The 9432-nt window shown below is 41.3% G+C and overlaps 1 protein-coding gene across 1 annotated transcript in view; it reads right to left on the bottom strand.

Annotated features, from left to right (window-relative positions):
- Positions 1 to 9432, bottom strand: part of LOC104124400 (golgin subfamily B member 1) — a 49791-nt gene that overhangs the window by 12094 nt on the left and 28265 nt on the right. The window contains 5 exon segments of the mRNA XM_035892053.1: positions 74 to 205; positions 1326 to 1491; positions 2493 to 2671; positions 4273 to 6223; positions 7338 to 9432. The exon segment at positions 7338 to 9432 is cut by the window's right edge and continues 18 nt beyond it. Coding sequence (XP_035747946.1) covers positions 74 to 205; positions 1326 to 1491; positions 2493 to 2671; positions 4273 to 6223; positions 7338 to 9432 — 4523 coding nt within the window.

Genomic DNA, 9432 nt, shown 5'->3' with positions numbered 1-9432 from the left:
TTATTCAAACCTATCCTCTTCCCCACATTCCTCATCCCAGACTCTGCAAGCAACTATAAAATATAATCGGTACCTTGCTGTTTAACTGCTGAATTCTGAGCTCTTTTTGGTGCAGTTCTTTCAGGCTTTCACTTAGCTGGGTCTGGAGATGCTTTGTCTCTGTTTCTAGGCTTGGAAAGTCCCCTCTCAGAACTTCCATAGAAATCTGCCAGGGAAAGAACAATGAAAAATATGCTGCACATGTGACAATCCACTCTCACATTAGTCCTCTCTGTTTAGTATTCCAAGGTCAAAGCCCAACATTATTCCTAGGCCAGGAACTTATCTGCTCAAGCAAAACAGCAAGTGGGGAATAAACAGAAATATCCTAAAAGCCATCTGAAAATCCAGACAATTAGGAAAGATCACTGAACTTGCACATATGATGGGTCCTTCTCAAAAGTTGTCTTAAAGCTGTCTACAATCCAGGAAGGAAAAAAAAAAAAAAAAGCATAGGAATGTGAACAAGAAAAACCAACAAAAAAGTGAAGCAATGTCCACACTGCTCTCATTCAACACAGACTAAAAGGTTGGCAGCGAAGCATTCTCCTGGAAAGCATCACATGCACATTGTTCTATAGCTTTTTCTTTGCATATATGCATGTGTGTGTGTCAAAGGGACAAGGGGAGATTTCCTCCCTCCTCCACAGACATAAAAGCTTCTCACTGGGACGTTACAGATGTGGGCAGGAGAGTTCTTTCCTTGCTCATAATGTAATGGTATTGTACATGCAGCAGGCAAGTGTCCTTCCCTAGACCAAGCAAAATACTCAACATATGTCACTCCACTTGTAGGACTGCGATACAGGGGAAAGAAGGCAGAAAGTGCAATGTTCAATCTTCAGCCTCTCTGGGCTTGAGTCAGGACTGCAGATCCCTTTCACGGTAAAACCAGCAATAAAAATTCAATAGGAAACTTAAAAATTAGAATGTGACATCAAACGGAGAACTAAACCAGAAGATCTTAGATTCAAACAGACTGCAAGAGGCAATTCTGAAAGATCCAGAAAGACAAACCTGAGAAGTTCCATACTGCTTAGAAGGAGGTAAGGTGCCTAGGAACGCCTCTCTCTTTTACTCTTTCTTGAAACATTAGGAACCATGAACTAAGGGAAGAGCACATAAGGGTACACCAGAGGTGATCCGAGTTATGTTGTTCATATAGCACTTGGAGGTCACACAACAAAATCCAATACTGCAGTCTGTACAAGCTGAATACAAGCAACACATGCTACTTTGGCTGAATTTAAAGCCTCGCATTTCCATGCAATAAAGAATCCACCAACCTTCGTTTGGTACTGCTCCTCTACAATTTCAGACTTGCTGAGGGGCAGTCTCATTTCTTGCACGATCCTTTGTAAATGGCTCAGTTGCTTGTCTTTTTCTGCTATGACCATCAGGTACTGCTCCTTTATGCTGCTGTTCTGCTTTTCCCAGGTAGCCTTCTCCTGTCTGCCCAGCACGACACAAAGGAAATTACCAGGAAGTTACCAGTTTGAACTTGCTGTACAGAGAGTTTTGTCAAGCAAGTAATTGACAATGCCAATTGTCATAATAACATTATCACCTCCTCAGTCAAATATGCACCAGAACCGTAACATTGATCCCAACATACAAACTTGAGGCCTTAGCTTCATGTACATTGTAGAAGCTCGACAGAAAATAAATCTCCTTTTCTTTTATCAGGCGATAAGTAAAATTTGTAAGGTGCTTCAAACTTTATGAGATCTGAAGTGTTAGTTTGAGGGTCAGATTGGGGGGAGGGGGAAGGAGCACTACAAGCTTTTTTATCACTTTGGACAAAGATAAGCCATACATCTTTCCACAAAAAAACCCACCCCTTTCACTCCAGGTTCAATCATTCTTAGATGGATCTCTGAAGTACCTGAAAGCATTTTTCCCCCATTTTTAGAAGAGAGATTATTTGTCTGACTAGTTTTAGTCCAGTTGGAGATACCGTTTACTAGACTTGAATTACAGGCTTTTTTAAAAATAGAAGACATAAGGCAAGTGAAACAAAGGATTAGACAGTCATACAAAATGAGTATTTTCTAAACAAAGATATCAGTGGGATAATAAAGGGTGTTCAGCCTGGAACGGAGAGTTCTGTAATTATATACATAAGCTTCAATACAAGAAGCAGCCTAAGTTTCCTCTGAAACAGATGATATTGGCCACCACTGGATAAAGGAAATAAAAATTAAAAGGTCATTGATCTATTTCACACAGGCATTTCCATCCAATGCATTGGGCTGTAATCGTTCACCCGAAGTCTGAAGCAAAAGCTGAAGAAGGGAAAGGTGTGCCCGCTCCTGAACAAAGTGATTTAGTGATAGCCGACACAGCTAAGGCTGAGGTTCTCAATGCTTTATCTTCTGCCCCAAATTGCTCTTGGAATGAACGAAATGGGACATTTGCATCTCTGAGACAGTGAGAAGACAGACAATTCTCACCTAAGCTGCTGGAGCTCCTGCTGGTAGAAAGTACTTTCTTGCTTCAGCTGTTCTTGGAGATGGTGCTGTTTATCTATGTCTTGCTGATATTCCTGCAGTTGTGTTTTTAAGCGAGAATTTTCAGCTGATTCTACCCCAACCAGTATGTACTGCTGCTGCAGGTTCTTCAGCTCTCTTACCTTTAATTAAAGGGAGATACCAGAGTGTGTGACAAATGGGCAAGCAGCTAGGTTTATTACTTACAAGCATTTAAGAGCATTTCTTACAGTGGCATCTGGAGGAAAAAAAAAGTCACATTCAGATGACAGCGAAACTAGAAATTGAATCAGTGATTACAGCAGTCTCCTAAAAACTGCTCAGAAAAAAACCCCAGAGAATTCTATTGTTAATGACAGTAGTGAGTTTTGAGACCTTCCACGAAGATCTGACATATATTAACAAAAAGACCCTGGACTACAATATTAATTCCCTTATTCAGAGGAAGAAAGAGACAGAAGGAGCTGGTTAAGAATAACTCCTGAAGCTGGTATTTACTGTAAACCATGGAACTGAGGAACTAAAATCCTTTTGATTTGGAATTAGAAATAAGTTGTCATTACACATCCATCACTGCAATCGGTTTTCAAAGACAAGACAATGTGACTGACTCTGGAGACAGGGAAGTACTTAATGAGTCAGGAGATCCCTCTACTGAGGATCTATCTGAGTACTAGCAGTGCTACACAGATCTGCAAGTTCAACAAAACAGCAGCAGAGGAGACATAAATCTACAAATAAATGAGATATAAAATGAACAAGAAGGAAGATGCGTTTAAGATAATATCACAAAGTCTGTTGTGAATTAACAGAAGGGAAGACTAAGTGATGGTGGAAAATTACTATAAAAGTCTGTTATCTGACCAGCAACTAGAGCTCTGAAACTTGCTGAGCTGCATTGTGCCAGAGACTATACAGACACATTAAGCATGCAAGCAAGGATGTCAAAATGAAGCTGCAATGTCTTGTACCGGTCTTGACAATCAGCTGCCAAGAGAAGAAACAGACCCAAGTCTTTGCTCTAGTCTCTTCTAGAAATTTAAGACAAATCAAATGCGCTAGCTTCCATGGACACAGACTAAGCAGGTTAACAGGGAACCCATACCTTATTTCTATGATTCCGTATTTTAAATGAAGCTAATGAGAAACCACCCTGCAAAGTTAATGAAATCACAGCTTCCATATGTCAGAGAAGATAACATAGAGGGCACATACTAAATCTATGGGATCTGACGGAGCATGCCTGCAAGTGCTGAGGTCACTGGGAGGCAACTCAATTACCTTTGAAAGGTCATGGCAACTGGGAGAGGATCCTGAAGACTGGAAGAAAGTAAATGTCATCCTTACCTACAAGAAGGGCAATAACGACGAACTGGGGAGCTGCAGGCTGGTCAGCCTCATCTCCATCCCTGGGAAGGTGATGGAGCAACTAATTCTGGAAACCATTTCCAGATACATGAAAAAACAGGTTCCCCAGAGAAGTTGTGGAGTATCCATCAATGGAGCTATTCAAAACCTGACTGGACACTGTCTTGGGCAGCCTATTCCAGCTGACCTTGTTTGAGCAGGGGGTTGGACTAGAAGATCTCCAGAAGTCCCTGCCAACCTCAACTATTCTGTGAAGACAATGATCTGTGTTTCACATTGCAAATATTGTATCTGTGTATGCTGAATTTTAAGATATGAAGATCTAAATCTCCTATGGGTCTTTAAGTAAGAGCAGGAAGAAAGAACAAGGACTTACTACTCTGTCTCTGTCATTCTGCAAGGAGGACAGTGCCTTCTTAAGACTCTGCACTTCTGAAGGAGTGGTGAAAGTGCTCCCTTCTGCTTGTTGCTTCACTTCTTCAATCTTACGTGTTTTTCCCAATTCATTTAGCAGACGGTCTCGCTCATTCTGCAGGCTAGCCATAGCCTTGGAGAAAGATTTGACTTGGTTGGAAGAGCTTTCCAGTTCTGAAGACAAATGGAGAAGCTCATCGTCTTTGGTTCTGAGCTTCTGATTAAGTTTCTCAATCTGGGCCAAGACACCTCTTTCATCGGTGGCCTTCTGCAGTTCTGTCAGCTCAGACCTCGCTGTATCTCGGTCCCTGGCAGTGGAATCTTGCTCCTCTTGTAGCTGAACCATCTGTTTCTGAAGATTCTGCACTAGACTCTTTTGTTCCTCTAGATCTGCAGAGTATTTCTGTTTCAAAACATGAAGCTCTTCATTGGCCTGGTCCCGGCTATCCTGAAGAGAGCTCATGGACTTCCCAAAAGACTGAATCTGAGCTCTGAGATCTTTGTTTTCATCTGTGACTGCAAGAAGTTTCTGTTCCATTTCCATCAAGTCCCGTGCCAACTCTGCTACTCTCTCTTCTGCTGTTTCTGTCTCATTCCTCATTATCCCTGCATCATGATGTAGGTGCTTCAACTCCTTTCGAAGCCTGTCCTCAACCTCTCCCACTCTCTTGGCTGCATCCCTTTGGACACATACTAGTTCCCCCTCAAGTTCTGTTATCCTTTTCTGTGAGAGGGAAAGCTTATGACTCAGTTCTTGTGCCTCTTCCTCTCGGGCCTTCAGTTGTGCTTGACACTCTATGATAGGACCCCCCTCATGCAAGGCTGTCACTTCACTCTCCATCCGAGAGAGAGAGGACTTAAGGGTTTCAATCTCTTGAGACATACTGACTTTATCCTCTCTCAAGGCTTCCATGCACTTCCTGAGATCATCCTGAGTTTGCTTGGACTCTTTCAAGTGTGTTTCTACAACTGCCTTCTCCCTTTCCAGAGTTTGGATCTGCTGAAGCTGTGTTTTGAGAAGTTGTTTCTGTTGGGAGTCCTTTATTGAAATCACTTGGTTCAGGTCTTCTCTATACCGCACCAACTCTGCATTCAGCTTGGCATTCTCAGAGTTGAGATCATCCATCTGGCTATGAAAACTTCTGATTTCTTCCTTGAGCTTATTGTTTTCAGCAGCAGCCTCTTGAATTAGCTGGTCTTTTTCCAAGATTATAACAAGATGACGTTCCTCAAGTTGCTTGTAGTCTCTCAGTATGCGGTCTCTGTCATCTTGCAAAGACGACATGGACTTGGTGAAGGAGTCCAGTTGTGCCTTCTGCTGCTTACTTTCTTCTCTGCTTATCTTCATCTTTTCAGTGAGACGATCAAGTTTGTCAAGAAATTTGTTCTTCTCATTTTCCATGGCTTTTTTATCTTCTTCCTCCTTACTCAGCCTATGCTCTAATTCTTTCATCTCTTCAGAATGTTGCTGCTGTAATTCAGATAGAGCAGCCATAACTGCTTCTTCCTTGGCAGACAGCAAACTAATGATCTTTTGATCCTTGGCACTAGTTTCTTCATGCAGCTTATTCGTTAGGTCCTTGGAAGCTTGCAGATCAGCCTCAAGCTGTTCACAGCTGAATTTAAAATTCTGGATACTGGTCTCTTGTTGCTTGACCATACTCTCCAGCTCTCCTCTCACCAATTCACATTTGGTGAAGGAATTCTGTAAGTCAGCAAGCTGGTCTCTCAGGCTGCTGACTTCTGACTCCAGTTTCTGCTGTTCATCCTGAGACTTGCTGTACAGTTTCTGAGACCCTTCAAGCTCAGTCAAAAGCTCCTTTTTTTCCTCCTGCAACATTTCACATGTCTTTTGATAATGCTGAATCTCCTTCCTGGATTCAGACTCCCAGTCTTTCTTGTTGCGTTCCAGCCTGAAAACAGAGGGGAGGGGTGAAAAGAGGGAAGGAGGGGAGAGAGGAATCAGTCACAAATTGGTGACATATCTCTCAGTATCCAAACCCACAGCAATAGTTTTCATTGATTATACTAATTTAGAAAAGCCACAAAATTAGTTTTACTTTAAGAAAGCAACCTGGAAATACCCAGATAATTAGTTTTCCCTCAATTTAAAATTCAAGGTGTCTTTTAAAGTTCTGACTACACTACTGTCTGAAGGGGTGGTGCTGGGGGAATATTTTTTAAAATTTGTCTGTGAGATAAGTCTTTATGTTAACATTGAAAAAATGGAAGAGATTAAAACACTCAATGTTATCACCTCCTTTTCATTAAAATACTTCTTTCTCTCATCCATTGCAGCTATCAAAAAAAACTTAATGAAATCACTATTCTCGTATGTTTGATGTTCATTTCATGCATGCATGAAAAGATACAGCATTTTGATCACAAACTTTATAGAACAATTTTACTCATGTAAGAACAGCTTGGGTTTAAGTTTTGGAAATTCCCAGATGTACATTTTGGTATGCTTCTCTAGCTCCATCTTTCCCTCAAAATCTCTTTTGGGATTAAACTGGAATGATGTATCCCAATGCTCTCTTGACCTGCCCAATTTAATCTCTGAATGCAACAACTCTATGCAAAAGCGTCTATTTCAAATTTCAGATTAATAAAGACTCTAGATAGCACTCAGATGGCTACTGCTTGTCACAGAGAATAGATTTAACATGGGTAGCCTAGTGATGAGAAGGAATATTTTCAGTGTTAATTTCCCTGTATCCTTGTGCAGACAACAAATACATAGTAAATCCATACAACATAACTCCAAACCTCTTTTCTGTACAAGCAGAAGTGATCCAGGAGATGAGTCTTATACTTATGGCTTTATAAGGAAGACTAATTCTGCTCTCCATCTTAGGAATTCATTAGTTTTGCCAATCACATGTCGTATTTAGCATACTTACATACGCAAAATTCTTCCTTTCTGGTATACTGCAAAAGGAAAGGGGAATCCTACCTCACCTCTGGCTGTTGCCTTGTCATAAGGAAATACAAGAATACCGGCTGAGTCATTATCACCTTCTTTACCTGGCTATATGAGTCTGAAGTTCTTCCACATGGATGGTCATCTGCTTCATCTGGTCCTTTAGCACAACACAAGCTTCCTCTTTTGAACGTATTTCTTCCTCCTTCTTTTGAATAGATTCAGTGAATTTCTTCTCCCATGTTTTTGATTCATCTATCACTCTATCCCTGTCATCCTGAAGGGAAGACATGCTCCTGGTGAAGGCTGCAAGCTGGGCTAGTGTTTTGTTTAGGCTGCCTTCCAACTGCTTGGCTTCTTGATCCTTTGTCTTCAAGGAGCCTTGAAGATCACCAACAGTTGTTTCCATATAGTCTTTCTCCCTCTGCAAAGTTGCCAGCTTTTCTTCCATGCTTTTAATTTCCTTTAAGTGCTTGTCTTTTTCCTGTTCTAGTCTTCTCTCAAAGTCCTCATCTTTTTTCTTCATTTGAATTTTAATATTCTCTTTGTTTGCCTGCAACTCTTCTTTCACTTTGACACTCTCTGCTAGAACCCTTGCTGCCTCACTCTGGGTGTCATCCAATACTACTCTGCAGAGAGCAAGGTCTGCTTGGGCTTTCTTGGTGTCTTCAACTGCTTTAGCTAACATCTCTTTGGCTGCTTCTACCTCTTTCTGAGACTCACTCTTCAGAAATTCTAGAGCTTTAACAGTTCTTTCTAAACTACTGTTCTTTTCCTGGCTTTTAATGCAGTCCTTCTGCAGCTGCTTAATCTCCTGCTGTTTCTGTTTCAGCAATTCCTGAAGCTCCTTTACATGTGCACTGCTATCTCCCCTCCAACTGCATTTTAGCTTTTCTACAAATTCCTTTTGCTTTTCTGAACTTGCTTGACTTTTCTCCTTTGCCATCTGACATTTCGCCTCCTCCAGTTCATGCATCATTCTCTGCAAACTCTGAAGCTCATGTTTCAGTTGCTCATTTTTGATCTGGAAGTCTGTTGCATCTTGCTGATAGTTTCCAATAGTCCCATTAAGTTCTGCCAGCTGATTCATGAGTCTTTCTTCCAAATCATCCTTCTCAGCCTCTAGTGTGTCCTTCAGTTCTGTCATCCTGACAAGATCATCTTTGGTTTTTTGGACTGTTTGTTCCATCTTTGCTACTGTGTCTTGAAGAGCATTCAATTCATGGACTTTCTCTTCCATTTGGGTTTCTAAAGCCCTTTTCTCACCTGCTAAAGTCTCAACACATATGCGGATGTCACCCAGCTGTTGCTCTGAAGCCCTCCGATTATCTTCTAGTTCTGTGATTCGCTCTGTGAGCTTAGCTATCTGCTGTGTGTAGGTACCAAGATCTTCACAAGAGCTACTACCTTCAAATGCTTTTTGTTCCATCTCTGCAGTAGGAGACTGTGGTCTAAAACTTTCTTCCACCTGATTTTCAGTTCTCTCCATTGGTGGTGGTGTGGCAACTGCCTGATTTGTTTCTTCCCCTGTTGTCTTCTGAGCAACGCACTTGTCTACCAGTTCTCTGCTTTCCTTCAGCTTAGATTCTGTTAACTGCAAATGATACTTTAAGTCTGTGATCTCTTGATTAAGAGCCTCCTTTTCAGCCATTACTGTCTCAAGCTGAGTAGAAAGAGACTGGTAATCCCTCCTAGAGTTCTCAAGATCATCCTTCAGGCTAGTATTTGTTAAGACATCTCCAGTCCTGTGTAACTCTCCATCTGTAAAACGCATCTCTGCTCTAAGCTTCTCATTCTCCTCCTCTAGTTCCAGGATCTTTTGTTGCTTTGATTTTGCAAATTTCCTCATTTTCTCCTTCATTCTATCAATTTCCTGTCCAGCTTCCTGTAGCTGCTTATCTGTTTCCTCTTTTTTTGCTTCAACACTTTTCAGCTTAATGAAAATTTCCTGTTTTTCCTGCCTAACAGTTTCCAAAACACGCTGAATCCGTTCAGCCTCATTACTGACATTCTCATATGACTGCAGGAGAGTTTCATATTCTTTCTGAAGCTCCCTGTATTTCTCGTGCCACTCAGAACTTTCAGCAGCTTGAAAGCATTTCAAGGATTCCACCTCCTTCTCCAGCTTCTCCTTCTCTAGAACAACTCCATCTAGAGTAAAAGTCAGGTTTTTACAGCATCCATCAAGATTCTTATTTT

Source organism: Egretta garzetta, unplaced genomic scaffold (assembly GCF_000687185.1).
Source record: "Egretta garzetta isolate BGI_Z169 unplaced genomic scaffold, ASM68718v1 scaffold690, whole genome shotgun sequence".
NCBI classification, from domain to species: domain Eukaryota; kingdom Metazoa; phylum Chordata; class Aves; order Pelecaniformes; family Ardeidae; genus Egretta; species Egretta garzetta.
The sequence above is the reverse complement of the archived record's forward strand: the minus strand, read 5'-3'. Positions and strand labels throughout refer to the sequence as shown.